The 16,520-nt window shown below is 38.4% G+C and overlaps 2 protein-coding genes across 2 annotated transcripts; one reads left to right on the top strand and one right to left on the bottom strand.

The window, feature by feature from the left end:
• The first annotated feature begins 396 nt into the window (after positions 1 to 396).
• On the top strand, positions 397 to 5,548 carry LOC112165379 (probable serine/threonine-protein kinase WNK4). The gene is made up of 7 exons (XM_024301872.2): positions 397 to 1,118; positions 2,263 to 2,528; positions 2,921 to 3,144; positions 3,226 to 3,383; positions 3,462 to 3,771; positions 3,866 to 4,186; positions 4,837 to 5,548. Exons 1-7 carry the CDS (start codon positions 1,059 to 1,061, stop codon positions 5,310 to 5,312), a joined length of 1,815 nt encoding a protein of 604 aa, XP_024157640.1. The 5' UTR covers positions 397 to 1,058; the 3' UTR covers positions 5,313 to 5,548.
• A 3,046-nt stretch (positions 5,549 to 8,594) lies between these two features.
• LOC121049038 (ABC transporter A family member 3-like) lies at positions 8,595 to 9,722 on the bottom strand. The gene is made up of 2 exons (XM_040505453.1): positions 9,387 to 9,722; positions 8,595 to 8,909 (listed from the first exon to the last, which is right to left on the bottom strand). Exons 1-2 carry the CDS (start codon positions 9,531 to 9,533, stop codon positions 8,676 to 8,678), a joined length of 381 nt encoding a protein of 126 aa, XP_040361387.1. The 5' UTR covers positions 9,534 to 9,722; the 3' UTR covers positions 8,595 to 8,675.
• Positions 9,723 to 16,520: the final 6,798 nt, after the last annotated feature.

Below are 16,520 nucleotides of genomic sequence, written 5' to 3'. Positions count from 1 at the left end.
AACCAAATAGATTTTTCTATTAGCGTGGATGTAAAAGTGAAATACACTCTTAGTAATTTGGTGTCTCTCCAAGGATGGTGTTCACAATGCATGTATGTATCAATACATCAACTAGATATATAGACTTGTTTCATGTATTAGTAGACCAGTTTAACTTAATTCCGAGCTAATCTATGACTGTATGAATTATGAAGTTAGTCAACTACTATATGAAGTTAATTTACATTTAATATACCAAACTTACATTGTTTTTTTTTCTTAAAAAACAGTTTTGATGTGCTTTCTTAAAAAAACCGCAAGTAGTCGACCAATAACAATGTTCTTGTGCTTCTAACAAAACCCCGTCACGCAAAAACTCCTCTGAGTTCTTTGTCCAAATGAACTCCCGGGACATATGGATTCCCAAGCAAGCTCAAAACCTGTATTTATGGTACGTGTACAATAGTAAAACCCAAATCCCCAAAAACCCAGCAAACCAAAGTCAGAAACTTTACCTACGCAATACACCACGGGTGGCAGCTCCTCCTCCGTCACGTAGGGACCGCCCTCCCATCACCTTCGTCCCCCCCTCTCTATTTAAGTTTAACTCGGGTCCTCACTTTGTCCTCAACTCCAAAGCCAAACAACAACAACTACAAGTCTTCCGCAACCTCAATTTTCAATTACTTGGATTCCTCTTCTTCAGTTTTCATCAGCATCAACAATGTCCAGCCACAGATTCTTCAAGTTCCGTACCCCGTCAACCACAACCTTTTGAATTCCCCAAACCACCCTCACTTGGATTCCACTAGTTTTAAAACCCAAAATGGTTGCTGAGGATCTCGAGTGGGCACCACGCGCTGTTGTAGTGGGAATAATGGGTTGGATTATGCTCCGGATTGACCACTCTAGCCTCTTCTGGCTCTTATTTGGTCTCTTCTCCTACGAAAACCACGAGGGAAAGCCTCGGATTTGATTTTCCTCAATACCCTTTTCATTTTGCTACACACTACTTTACCGCTATATATTCTCTCTTCGTTTTCCTTGTCATATTTGTTTTGAGGCAATTTCGTCGAAACATGTTGAGTGCACAAAACTCTGGCTATGTGGAGATGGATCCTACTGGTCGCTATGGTCGGGTATGCATGTTGCTTATACTTGTTTCATTTCATTCATGGATTCATTCTCTGCAATTAGCTTGCTTTTTTTGCTTTAGAAGATGATTGGAGTTAGAGAAAGCTAACCCAGTTGCCAGAAGTTATGGTTTTCATGAATTCATGGTGATTTAGTTCTTTGTTGTGTTAAAGTTTCATGCTTTATTGTCGTTGAACTGTTTAAAGAAATGGGTTTTGAATACTAGCTCAAACCCACCATGGAAATGATCATCGTCACCGCTTTGGAAGCAGGTCCTTGACTTTGTCGCAGTTGGGATTTTTATGTGTACATGTATGTATGTGTATGTACGTATACGGACAGTATATTTTTGTATACATACAAACAAAATATGTTTGGGCAACAAAAGTTGATGAGTTTAGATATAGATGTTAGAGGATCCAAGAGATTGTTTGTAATGGGTGAGTCACTGCCTATTCCACCATTAAAGTAGTATATTTGTGTAGGATTACTTGTCGGCTGGGAGGTCCTGCACCTTTATGCCTTAACAATTGGCCATTACAAAGAATGTTAATTTAATACAAGATGCCAGATTTTTCTCTTTTTAGTATATATGATTCCATTTGCTCTGAGCTCTCTGGAATTTGATTAATGGTGCTTTTGGAAAGTTGACCAAACTGAGGAACAGATTATCGTTGTTTAGTAAAAGAAAAAGGCTGGCTTGGCTTATCTGAGAACCTTGCTACTATATTTATCTATATTTTCAATTGGATTGAATGATTGTAAAGCTATAAAGGAGGGTAGTTATATTAAGCTATTCTGCCATAGATTAGTAATCTTAACTTAGCTAAGCATTTTCCTGATATTTATTGCAACTGTCAGTTGCTTATTCATGAGTGGAGTCGGCGGACATGTTTGCAATAATTTCTTGTGCGGACTTGAAAAAAATTTAAATTGCCAGATTCGTTTTAGAACATTATGTAAGCGATCAAGACTAATTAACTATATATTTGTAAAATTAGTGAGTACAATTTAGGCATTCATCTGTTTTTACAAAGCCATTGTCGTAGGATGTAATGATCAAGAGACTTGTTACTATCTTAGTTAATTGATGGGTCAATTGATTTGTTCTGCTTCATATACAAGTAATTTTTTTTTTGTCATTAATAGTTTGAAGAAGTTCTTGGTAAAGGAGCAATGAAAACAGTGTACAAGGCAATTGATGAGCTTCTTGGGATGGAGGTGGCATGGAATCAGGTGAAGTTCAGTGAAGTCCTTCGCTCACCAGAGGATTTGCAACGGCTCTATTCAGAGGTCCACCTCCTCAGCACCCTCAGTCATGACTCCATTATTCGGTTCTACACCTCATGGATCGATGTTGATCACAAAACTTTTAACTTCATTACCGAAATGTTCACTTCAGGGACACTAAGAGAGTAATTTTCTTTCCCACTCTAATATTGCCAACTCCTTTAGAATGTTAACTTGCACATCCTTGGGGCTAGGCCAAGCATAGCCAAAAGGAGAACATGTGGCAATAGACCCCAACTGTAGTCTCTGCCCTTTCAAAAGTCATCTTCATTAAAATTTAGGGTCATCAGGACTAAATAATCAGCAGAGTCCTGTTCATACATGATTAAGAACTGTGACTGATATCTGAATACACAGTGTTGTTGTTGTTGTTTTATTTTTAATTTTTTTTTTTCTGAATGTTTTCTAATTTTTTTTCTTTTTGAAATGATAAGTTATAATAAGTTGAAAAGTGATTCCAAATTCAATTCGTTGTTTGCAAAAGTATAGATAACTTACTGTATCTTCCATCTTGCAGGTATAGAAAGAAATACCCCTGGATAGACATCCGAGCCATTAAGAACTGGGCACGGCAGATCCTTCAGGGTCTTGTTTATTTGCATGGAAATGATCCTCCAGTAATTCATAGAGATCTCAAGTGTGACAACATCTTTGTCAATGGACATCTTGGGCAAGTTAAAATTGGTGATTTAGGGCTTGCAGCAATTCTCCGTGGTTCCCAATGTGCTCATAGTGTAATAGGTACTCCTTTATCGATCATTAACACATAAATGCTGGTACTTATTTCCTCTATTTATAAGTAGATTCTCTTCATGCTTTTAGGCACTCCAGAGTTCATGGCACCAGAGCTATATGAGGAAGATTACACTGAACTAGTTGATGTCTATTCATTTGGCATGTGTGTTTTAGAGATGCTTACGTCTGAATACCCATATGGTGAATGTGTCAACCCTGCACAAATCTACAAGAAAGTGACATCGGTAAGGTGAAGTTTTGATATCATGATTAATAGATATCAATGAAGAAGAACCTTACCCCCTGCCACTGTATTTGTTCAGGGGAAGCTTCCAGGAGCATTCTACCGGATTCAAGACTTTAAAGCACAAGGATTTGTTGCAAAATGCTTAGTAAATGCTTCCGAGAGATTATCGGCAAAAGAATTATTGCTTGATCCATTTCTCGAGTGCGATAAAGGTGAACCATTGCTATTGGGAAAGCTCAGACATCCAAAGCCATTTTTAAATGCCAAAGAAATAGAAAAACTGCAATTGCGTGATGATCCAACCAGGACTCACATGACAATCACGGGAAAGTTGAATCCTGAAGATGATACCATCTTTCTTAGAGTTCAGAGTGCTGATAAGGATGGTACTCTTCTAACTTTCTTTTGATATTGTCATAGTTCAAGCAAAATATCAAGAGATTCAAATGAGAAAGTTTCTCTTATTGTTTTTTCATGCAGGTTCCCACAGGAACATATATTTTCCTTTTGACATATTAAATGACACTCCAATTGATGTTGCAACCGAAATGGTGAAGGAACTGGAGATCATTGATTGGGAGCCATTTGAAATTGCGAAGATGATTGAAGGGGAGATATCTGCTCTAGTACCAGATTGGAAGACTGAAGCATACCATACATTTAATTATCAAGATGATGATGATGGTCCTCATTATCCCTTTCATTCTTTCTCCTCCTGCTCTTCGTCTCAGTCATCATTCTCAGGCTTGATGAGTTCTCACAGGATTAATGGAACGACAAATGGTTGTGATCACCTCCAAGGTATGCCTAATGGAATCTTAAGTTAATTTGACTGTAACTTCCCTCTATTAATTTTGGTTAAGATCTTTCCAAGACCAATGCTGCCATCATTATCACATTCTAGTCTTGCGGTAGTTAGAAGATTTTTGTTTATGTTATCTCTTTGAAATCCATTGGAGATCAATTGCTTTAGTTGTAACCATGTTCCATTGCCTATAACTATCCCTGATGAAGATAGGGTTTCATCTGAAGTCTCTAGCACCATGTCAAGACATTTTACTGACTTAACTTCAACCTTAAATCACATCATCATTTCTTGATTGCTTCATGGAAATTTCGACAGTCATTCAACCCATAGTAACCTACATAGGCCAGCACGAATGGATTGCCTTCCAGCCCAGGCTGATTTTGGGGGTAAATGAAGCGTATGTTCAACCCCTGTCTAAGTCACCTTTGGGCTTCGAAAGTGGCCCGTGGTAAGACCAATTGCAGTACACCATTATTATGGGTGGAAGAGAGAAGGGCAACCACTGTCATGTCGTGATGCAATCCTATCATTCATTTCTATAGGACTGGGCTACATTTTCCTGCTAGAATTATAACATGATTAAAGCTAGCCTATCTTATCATTTTGAATCATAAGTTTCAATTGCAATGTTGTTCTGTTGCAGATGATTTATTTGATGAGATCAGCTCTCAAAGTTCTTCACAGTCAGGAATGTATTCCAATGTACATTTCATCTCTGGCAATGAGCACGAGTACAATTTGAGCCCTGCAGGAGGAGACAAACACCCCATATCAAAATGTAACAAGTCCACCAGGTTTTGTCCTGAAGAAAACCGCTATGCTGGGAAGTCTTTGGCTAAATGCAAAGGTTTACTAGCATCGGGTTCAATGGATAAAAGGACCATGGATAGCCGTACTTTGATGAGGAATAGGTCACTAGTAGACGTACGAAGTCAATTACTTCACCGGTCTTTGGTGGAAGAAGTGAACAGGAGGCGTTTGTTTAAGACAGTTGGAGCTGTGGAAAACATCGGATTTCAAGCACCTTGTGAGGTTTCAACGAAGCTGTCGAAGCCATCATCAGGTGCTGCATCTAAGTCACGTTCCACAAGAAATGAGAAGGTCAATGACATCGGATAATTTACATTCCTGAAGAATAGTAAAGTAGGTGAGCGTGCTGCTTTTACAAATGGACCCAAATGTGGAGAACCATGTCGACCACTGCCAGAATCCGGTCATTTACATTTTGTAAAGAAATATAGTTTCAATGGATTGTAATTATGCTTAGGCCAAAAGAGCAAACGATTGTAATTATGCCTAGTTAATGTTTTTATCAGAATAAATAACTGGCCGTGGTGGTTTAGTTCTTGATTGCCCCTGATCTCTTTTAGTGCTTGCCATAAAATGAGGGACTAATTGCATTTTGCATCCATCAAGTCTAGGGTTTTCATATTGCAGATTATTGTTGAAATAATCCGAACTCATTTAAACGAAATAAAACGGAGAGAAATCTTCTCAGACGGCCTCCGAGCTTTTCAGAGTGACCTTGGAGGAAACCTTAGGGTTTTGTTCGTTGGCGGCGACGAACTCACGTTCCCCAAACCAAGCACCAGCGAGGTTCCAGCGAGAGGGCAGTGAGGTGAAGGGCACGGTGACGGTGCAAGCACGGTGAGAGCTGCAGTCGGTGACGGAGGCGGTGTTTGATCACAATGGAGTTTTGATTCAGAGCAACCTTGTCTGGGTGTTAAAGGTTGGTCTTGTAGATCGGTGGTGGCTTCAGGAGGCGGCTTAAACAGGATTTGGGGAGGGATCTGCGCTTCTCGAAGGCGGTTGGCGGCAACTCTGAGGCGTCTTCGGTCTGAAGTCAGGTCATAGAGGAGACAGCGGAGCACTTTTCAAGTTCGGGCCTGGTAGGGAGTCTCTTCTTAGATCACAACGATGGTGGAGAGCCGAGGCTGCCCGCCAGAAAAGTGAGGGAGCGCTACCCCTAGTGTCTCCGTTTAGGGTTTAGGCCAATAGGCCTTAGTCGAGCCGGGTTGCAGCCTAGCTGGGCTAGCCCTTTCTTTTTTCCTTCTTTCTTTTGGGCATGGCTTTGATTTGGGTTGTTGGAGAGTGGCAAACCCTTCGGTTTTTTGTTGCTTTGAAGAGTGGCAATGTACACTGATGAAGGTCTTAGGCGTCAACACTCGTCAAACCGGTTGCTCTAATTTAGGATTAGATAAGAGTAGGAGTTTTTTTACTTTCTGTATTTTCTTTGTTAGCTTGTTTTATTTTTGTTTTTTAGTAGTTCTGCCCTCTGCATGCTATTTGTGCATCTAGATGTAATTTGAGGAATTTTCAAATTCCTCTAACTTGACCGAGTGAGGTCATTGATATTATTAATGGAATCTGATTATGTTTCCTAAAAAAAAAAAAATCCGAACTCATTGAAACGAAACATTTTACCCTAATTTGAATGCTTTAGCTCATGTTAGACGATCTGCCAATCAGGTGGCCCATTTACTTGCACAATTAGCTAGAAATATAGATAATCAGTCGTTATTTTTAGTGGAAGCTCCTCAGGGTGTGGTGGAAGCTATTCATTTTCATTGTATTGGTGTTTAAACATCTATGAATTTAATTAATTCCCCTCAAAAAAAAATCTGAGTGTTTTTTTTTTTTTTTGAATAAAGTGTTTTTTTTTTTTGTTTTTTGAATAAAGGGCTGGTGCGACTGTCCTCAATTCTTGATTAATGAAACTGTCAAATACAAGGGGAGGGGGACATAGATCCTGAACCCCTGATTACAATAAGCATCTAAAGTATGTCCCGAAATGATATCAGGAATACAAAGTACATGTATCCTAACAAGCACCAACTAGTAAAGAGTGCTCTAATGACTAATCTATTTGTTTTGACATAGATGTGACATAATGGAAAGATAACTCAATATGTAACCGGATTACAATGTAGCATAATTTCTAATTGCACAGCTTTCCTACTATGTTGCCGTCGGAAGATAAATATGACGACACTTAGTTTCACCCTGCCACTAGGAGGCTGCGACCATTTGACCAAATAAGGAACTTGCCGCCTACCTAAAGCAGACACGTTACTGCAACTAAGAGGATGCGACTATTTGCCAATGCAAGGAACTCGCCACCTACCTAGAGAAGATAAGGCACACAAGGTGCATAGACTGGCACAAAACCCACCACGTCCTACTTCTTTTTAAAACAAGGCGGAGACTTATTATCAACAAAATAACAACTAGAAATCAAACAACTAGAAATAAAAGGCCACTAGCAAGGCCCTAAAGCAAAGGCCTAGCCCAATCACCACTTTCCTCAAGGACACAACGCTGCAGCCCACCACACATGCTGCTAACGCACCGTCGTCACCACACCACCTCCTTGCAGCACTACGCTACTGCGCTGCATTCCTACGCCTCCGCACCGCTGCACCACGTAGCAGACCACCAAAACCCTGCTACCATCCGAGACCTGATCCCATAACGTGCCAGACCTTTCCGGCTTCAACATTGCCATGAGATCGCAGCTACTGCACAGATTGGTAACAACAGTGACGCCATCACTTGCCGCCAGCAAGCCACACCGGTGCTGCTCCTCATCTACTCTTGCCCAAGATCCAGGAAGAACATATCGAAATCGATATGCCCATTCCGAGATCGAGCCACCATGCTCCAACCCTGTACTACACCTCTGCCATAGAACCATGCTGCGAACTCGGACCATCATTCTCTCCCGGACCAAAAAGCAGCGGCGGGAGTGCCGGCAGCGTTAGGCCAGGAGAGATCGCACGAACAACCTATGTTCTCTTTTCTGTCCACATGCGAGGCGCGTCCTAAAACTATTCGACTTTTTTTATATTTGAGTGCTTTAGCAAAGCTTCTTTTGTTTCTTTCTTTTTTTTGTTACAAGCTACTTTTGTTTCTTTGAGGATGAAATGAATATGTTTTAAACAATAAGGTGCAATGTGAAAACAACTTATATTCGGATGTGGGAAGGTGTAATTTGTAAAACACCATTTAGGCATGGGAAAAATTCACCAACGGTGTCTGGACACTTTGATGACTTTCACAATGATACCTGAACTCTGAATGTTATCAATGTGATACCTGGACTTATAATTGGTTGTCAACGTAGTACCTACGTCAACTTTCCGCCATGCCTCCGTCAATTTTGATCACATGTGACGCACGTGAGGCTGAAAATGAGGGCAAAAAAGACTTTTTCACTCCATTAAACATTAAAGAGAATAAATTCAAAATTAAAAATAAAAACTGAATAAATTATTATATTAAAAATAAAAGTTGAATATTTTTTTTCTTTCTTCTATTAATCAAGATCGCAATCAAATACATTCAAAAAAAAAAAAAATCCCAATCCAATAAGTATCTGAACCTAGGAATTTCATGTTCATCTTCTTAAACCCAGCAAAAAAAAAAAAGCAAAAGAATTCCCAGCAATTGTTCATGTTCTTGAACTCATTCATGTTCATCTTCTTAAGCTGGACAGACCCATTTTGGGAGAGAAGTGAACCCTTGATCCACAGTTGAGTATTCCAATCCACAAACTTTCTCACATTCGTCGTCTCCGTCAGTATCAACACAAACACAACCACACCTATTCTTAGGCTTGTCCAGTTCATGGTTGACCAAAATTTGGATGAGAAGGAGCATTATACATGGCAAAATTGGGACTGAAACAAGCCGAACATTCTGTTTCATATTCCTTTTCTGCATAAAAGAACAAACAGAATTACATAACTCGAATCTTAACATTGGGTGATTAAACCAATACATAATCTTTGAATCACTATAATTTAGCAACTGAAATGGACCCAGAAAAGTAACAGCTTGACAAAAAAAGCAACCAAAGAATCGATCTTTATGTACCAAAATGAAAGAAAAGCACAAAAACAAGCAAACCCAGAAATCTTAACGCTCTTTCATTTCATAAAAAACCAAATTTGAACCCAAACAAGAATCTTAACATTGGGTGATTAAACCAATACATAATCTTTGTATCACTATAATTTAGCAACTGATATGGACCCAGAAAAGTAACAGCTTGACAAAAAAAGCAACCAAAGAATCGATCTTTATGTACCAAAATGAAAGAAAAGCACAAAAACAAGCAAACCCAGAAATCTTGAGGCTCTTTCATTTCATAAAAAACCAAATTTGAACCCAAACAAGAAGAGAGAGAGAGACCTGGAAAGTTAAGTTCTTTCTGAGCGGCGCATTTGCTAGAGTACAGAAGCTGGCACGACCATTCCTCATCCTCCATTCATGTTCATCTTCTAAAGCTGGACGACGATTTTGAGGCCTCTCCTCCCTCCGCCGCTGGTACGCTTCCATCCTCTGCTTCCTCCCTCCTTCCCCTCACCCCACCAAGAGCGTCCTGCAAGTTCTTGAATTGATCATGCACAATTTTGATCTCCCAGAAAGTGCTAGTCACCGGAGGGTTGGGCGGCACCATAGCATTGGTGGCATCATTGGAAGGTTAGGTGGCAGCATTCGAGGCCCGGGAGGTGGAGGTGCTGTAGGTTGGTATGGATTTGGATTCATCGCTAGTTGGCTACCAAAGTAGACTAATAAAGAACCCTAAGGCCCTGGCAGTACAGACGGCGGTTAATCAGACGCAGGTAGAATTTAGGGGTTGAGTGAGTGTGAAGATCTCTGAGCAAATAGAGGTTCATCGGTACTGTTCGCAATTCGCAGAGCGGCTTCTAATTATCGGAGGCTAGTGAACATAAACGAAGCCCCGAGAAGAACAATTGTGTGTAGCTGATGATGAATGAGAGAGAAAAATTTCTTTTTTAATTATTTCTTTATTTCTTTCTGTTAATTATAAAATTTATTTTAAGAATTAATTATTTTATTCATTTAAATTAATTATTTTTTCATAAAAAAGTAATTTGAGGGCATATCAGTCATTTACTTCTCTTTTTGGGCCTCACGTGCGTCACACGTGGTCAACTTGACAGTGCCGTGACGGAAAGTTGACGTAGGTACTACGTTGACAACCAATTATAAGTCCAGATATCACATTGATAACATTCAGAGTTTAGCTATCATTGTGAAAGTCACCAAAGTGTCCAGACACCGTTGGTAAATTTTTCCCTTTAGGCATTTACTTAGACTTGTCAAATGATCAAATCCAACCCGTCTATTAAAAACGGATCCGAACTGAATTCAGATCAAAATTCAATTCATTAACATGTCTACCTTTACTTGAGGGACTCGTTACACTTTGCATTCTTAAAAGGCAAAATGATCTTTTAATGAGAGGCACCCAGCTAGCGTAGTACCTCTGCCATTTTAAAAAAAAAAACAAAATGATCTTCACATTGCATCATAAAGATCATCGATTCAAAATCAATCAATCAATCAAATGACATGACAAGTTAGCAAGTTTGCATATATATCGGAATTCATATAACTGGTTAGGTGTTTGATGTGAGACTGTATGATATGTCCATGTCTGTACATTAGAAGATATATGTTTGTCTTCTCACTCGTGTGCGCATTTATCGAATGCGAAATTCCAGACTAGTTAAATTATCATTGGCCTTTCAAAGGAAAGGTAGCTGCTTCTGGGAAAAATCCTTGATGAATGTTTTGCTAATTAGGGAAATCTATAGGCTCTAGTCTGGTTGATATTAAACATCGAAAAGAGTCGATGACCGAGATTCGTGCGATGCACATTTCCTAGTGGGGTTAGATGAATTGAATTGGATTTGATCGACCGTGTCCTTAACTTTTATTGGAGAAATGATCCAATGCATGACTGTCACAAAATTACCACTTCCAGATCCTCCAATGATGAGTCGGTGGGTGGAAAATAAGGCCACATGCCATTCCAATGAGTCGTTATTATGAGAGGAAACATGGGAGCGCAATCATTTTTACTGATGCAGAATGCTTGAGATCATATTGCATCATTACCTCAAGATAAGCTATTCTCATGTAGCGGTAGATCAATTTCGAATTTCGTGGACTCTCTCCTAATTCCACTTTTTTTCTTTTTCTTTTTCTTATTTGTTTTTAAAGATGATCAAATGGTTTCACTCCTGCCTTCATGGTGACTCGAACCCATGACTTCGTACATAGGTAGTGGGTGCTCTAACCACTGAGCTAACACCACTTCGTTAAAAGAGAGAAGGTAAATGCAGTGAAGGTGGATCGAACACCTAACCTCATAAGCTCTCCTAATTCCACTTGTTTTGTTGCATCAATGGACTTGAAGGATTTTCCTTCATTACTGATATGAGTGCATGTAACACTTATGTTGAAGGATTTTCTTTTAAGTCCATTGATTTAAGGAAGTTTCATTAAATCAATGACTTAAAGGAGGATACAAATTAAGCCATAACCATCATTCTTGTGTCGAAGAGTTGTTAGAAAAATCATGATCAATGGAAGTGGTTTTGGGCTTGTCATGCTTCATAAGAAAACTATGTATGCTGAACTTAATTTTCGTCCTTGGCCTCATATGCCAAGTACGTTGTTCATCCTAATCAGAATGGAATTTGGAAGCATATGACATATTAGTCTTACTTTCAAAGATGATTCCTTTTTTTTTTTTTTTTTTTTTTAATATGAGATTAATTACACAAATTCAGTCAAAATCTATACAAAAAGACAGAACGCAGCAAAAACACATTAAAAAAAAGAAGAAAAAAAAGAGGGAAATTCTACAATGTGTTAACGTATGACATGCATATAATTGCCTTAAAAGTGGTAAAATGAGTCATCAAAATAGTAATATTAGTTTTCAAAGTATTAACACGAGTCCTTAAAGTGGTAAATTTTCTTAGTTACTACATGAGTCCTTAAAATAGTAATATTAGTCCTCAAAGTGGTAACATGAGTCCTTAAAGTGGTAAATTTTCTTAGTTTACCATATGAGTCCTGAAAATAGTAATGTTAGTCTTCAAAATAATAACATGAGTCCTTAGAGGGGTAAAAATAGTTGATGTATGAGAAATGTTAACATACCATAGCTTTATCCGAGAAAAGGGGAAACTAGCAAAAGATCAGCTCAAAAACATGTAAAGTCACTGTATGTAGAACACCCTCTCAAGTCTCAAATCTTTAGCAACATAGCAGCATAAGGTGAAAAATGCTGCAGCAGCAAAAGAAGAGAGAAAAGCAGCAGCAGTAAAAGATGAAAAATGCAGCAGCAGCACTCAAATAATTAATAAGGTCACCCAAATGCAGAAGTAACCCAGCAAAGAACAGCTTGCAGCAAACCAAAGAGGAAAAATCAAATATTCTTTGCATTGTCGGGAGGAATCAGTAAGTTAGAAATCAATAAGACATCAAGCACCACAACAACCATTAAACAAACCGATATTCTGGTAGACCACAGAGGTTACGTCCATTAGCATCCATTGCATTATTAGAGTGGCAAGAATCCCACCAGTGCAATCTCACACAAGAATTGATCATGTTCCTTTGCAGACTGATGTAGTCCTTATGATTCCAAACTCCCTCATGTTATAGAATCTGGTGGCCAATTTGGATTTCTTTTCATTTAAGGTTTGTTTATTTCAGTAATCTACTCATCTATACCTACTATAGAACCGTAAAATCCCACATCATAAAAGATAGTTTTGGTGAAAACCATTTCATGTTAGTGTGGCTCGCTGCAAATGGTGAATGTGAATAGAAAGTCTGACGAGGGAAAGATAGTTTTGCTAACCTATTTAGATCTTGAAATAGCTTAGCTTAGACAATAAGCAGTTGTAGCTTTAAGCTTATAAAAATTATATTTTACCACCTTTTATAAGCAGCAATTTAATAGTGTAATTTTTTAATTAAACTTCATTATAAAATTCCACCAAATACCTTTTGCTACTTAACTTATAAACTTATAAGTCAAACAGCTTTCTACACTTGAGTTTATGCCAAACTGGGACTTGGTATATTAAGATGTATAATCATTGTCAATCTTTAGTGAAAAATGGGTGGTCCAGTATAACCAAATTTTTGTTACACCTCAAAAATCAACCTCTCAATCTGCTATGATTCTATGAACTACAAGACTCACTGTTATATTTGGGTGCAGTACGTGGTCCTCTTCAGCCCTCTACAAACAGTGGAGTGGCCCAAATTAAACTAGCTAGGAAAAGTTAGATGGTAGTACCCTAACACTATATGATCATCTCCAAACCTCGAAAATGAGTCCTTTTACCATTTCCCATATAAAGCTACGTATAAAGCTACGTAAATCCCAGAGTGCTAGCACAAAGTTGCAACTCAATGAGGCGTAACCATAGGGATGTGGTAAAGGAACATACTGAGTATCTCATGGAGCCATGTTGCATTGTCAAACTATTAATGTGATCAAACTATGACGAATATCTACTCCAAGTTTACAGTATGTTACTTTGTTTTTGTTATGCATTATTGGCAAAATTGTAAAAGGGTTTAGGTTCGAATCCGCCATTTCTGATAGTTGATAGTCTAAATGAGACTGCACGTGACAGTCTTTGGTATTGATACACATCGTTGGCCTAGTTTTGAATAGTTTAAACTTCTGAGATAGTTGTATTTCAATAATATAATGGTTAGATAAGTAGTTGTTTGAATATATGAACCCAATTCCGAGTTTTTTACACTTATGGGATGCACCTTATATACTCAGAGAGTAGAAAAATGTTACATTGATCTATTATATTAGTTTGATCTTAAAAGCTTAAGCTTTTGAAGCACAATAGTTGTCTAACAAAATATCAGATTCTTGTTTGGAGAAAGTCCAGAATTGAGTCCTCTATTTCAATTCTATCTACATATATCCGTGTAGAGATTGTAGTACAGAAGAAAGATGTTAATTTTGATTACATTTTAGAAGAAAGTTACTAGTTTTAGTATATATCATTGGTTCATTATACGGCTTAAGCTTAATTTCAGGACTAACAAAAATACAAGGGGTGTGGCTATTCTCAGCTTACTAATTACTTTGTTTACCTCACATTTTTTTTTTTTTTAACTGATGAAATTTCATTGATAAAAACTCATGCCAAGAAGGCCATTATATACCCATCCGCTGACACATACCAATGGTCAGACAAGACTTCGTGGAGGAGCCACAGTGGTACATATGATATACCTACTATATTAGAACTTATCGCTCACTTATTAAAGCAAGCCTATAACTATGCAAGACATTTTCATAGTTTATAGGCTAAACATAAAGAAAAAACAGTGGTACATATGATATACCTACTATATTAGAACTTATCGCTCACTTATTAAAGCAAGCCTATAACTATGCAAGACATTTTCATAGTTTATAGGCTAAACATAAAGAAAAAACCTATATCTTCTCCTTGCCCTTTAGACTAGGGCTTGGAGGCTTACCCGAATACAAAACACTCAGGACATCTTCAGCAGGAACCTTTTTTGTTTTAGGAGGATTTTTGTTCTTGGCTCCCAATGGCCTACCTCTCTTCTTTTTGCCTCCAGGAAGCTCTACTTTTACCGGTTTAGGACTTTAGGCATCATAACCTCCACAGGCACTAGCAAACCACATGGTGTTTCCACTAATCCAAGAGATTTTACATTAAACTTTGTAGGGAATTCAGGCATCTTCACCTTCTTTGAGGGAGCAATAGGGCTAGTTTTACCCTCCACTAAATCAGACATCAAAAATTGCAACTTCTTTGGAGATGGAAAGCGACGATCCCTCTTTGCAGACTGGTCAGTGTCCACGGGTACCAGAGCCAAAGCATTATCCTCATTAGCTTGTTTTTTCTCTGCATTACGAATAACAATGGGCTTGCGTACCTTACTTGTCTCAGCCCCTCCAAAGAGAGACCTTCCCACAAGCGGAAAAATGGGGGTAGTAATTAAGACCTTGGAAGTGAAATAGTCCATCCTTGAATTGATTTCTTGAAACCCTAAAAAAGGACCAGCGAGATCCAATTTTCTTGCCGCCGGCGAAGGAGGAGCCATGCTTGTTGGCGTGGTATCTTTATCCTTACATGCATCACCCTTATGATACACACAATGACAAGTATTGCATTGTCCCACTAGGTTCTCAAAAAAGAAGTGAACCTCTTGCTCAATCCCTGTGGCAAACTTTAGGGTTTTTTTTTTTTTTTTGCATGAAAAAAGGTTTCAAAATTGCATGAGAAACCCTAACCCTAATATCACGAGTTGCATCAAATAGCTTTTGATCCAGATGAAGAAATTTACCCTCAACAGAGGCAACGTTGGCAATAGTTTTCCTGTCCTCATATGTTGGTGGCATATTGGTGATCCGAACCCAAAAGAAAAGATCCTCCATCTCTACAGATTGTAGAGGTGCCACTCTATCATAAGGCTGAATAACCATCAAAGGCCGATTGAAACTCCACGGTCCACTCATTAATACCTTGTTTCTATCTCCCCTAAGATCAAAGGAGAAAAGAAAACGATTCGAAGCTTTTAGCTGGACGCTGAAGCCTTTATTCAGCATCCAAATGCGACGAAAATGCCTACACAGGTCAGCAACATTCATTGGTTTCAGAGTTAGAGGCCTTGCCAGAAGATATGATTGAGCATTCCGCTGTGCTTCCCCATCCGCCATGGAGGAGATGTCCACAACCTCATTGGTAGCAATAGCCAGTGAGGTAGCAAAGCTTTTGGTGATAGAATCAATGCTCGACATGATGAATTGTGAAGGAGATGATGTAGGGATTGAAAAATGGTGGAGAAACGACGACATCAATGATCGGCGTTGGCTTAGGGTTTGGTGTGGCAAGGTGAAGGCCGCTTAGGGTTTTGCTTCAAGAAAGTATCCTCACATTCTCTTCTCGTCCTACACATATTTTTTTAATTTCATGATTATTTTGTTCACCCATTTACACTACCCAAAATGCCATTTTCCAATGTAGAGTTTAACTCGAATTCTTTTATTCTATTTTGCTTTCTCCACGTCTCTCTCGATTGTTTTTGGCTTCCTCCTTGTCTCTCTCAGTCAATCTCATGAAGTTTTAGTCAATCAGTTCACCGGGTTTAACGACGAATTGAATGAAGATATTAAGAATGAAGTTTAAGTTCGTATTCTGTAGGGGTAGTAATAAAAAAAATTAATTGTTATTTTCAATCAAATATTGTCTTCTATTGTATTTTTCTATTAAAATATTTTAGTATTTTAATAAATCAGAAACTTGTAGGGTAAACAAAGTAATTAGAAAGACGCACCCAAGTACAAGCTCATAGGACAATATAATAGGGTTTTCCAATTCACGTCATTAAGTTTCATGAGCCTAAGACTACACGAAACCTTTCTTTTTGGAAAGTTCTATAGTACATATTTGTATGTCATACACACATTTACAAATGTGACAACAA

Source organism: Rosa chinensis, chromosome 5 (assembly GCF_002994745.2).
Source record: "Rosa chinensis cultivar Old Blush chromosome 5, RchiOBHm-V2, whole genome shotgun sequence".
NCBI lineage: Eukaryota > Viridiplantae > Streptophyta > Magnoliopsida > Rosales > Rosaceae > Rosa > Rosa chinensis.
The sequence above is the reverse complement of the archived record's forward strand: the minus strand, read 5'-3'. Positions and strand labels throughout refer to the sequence as shown.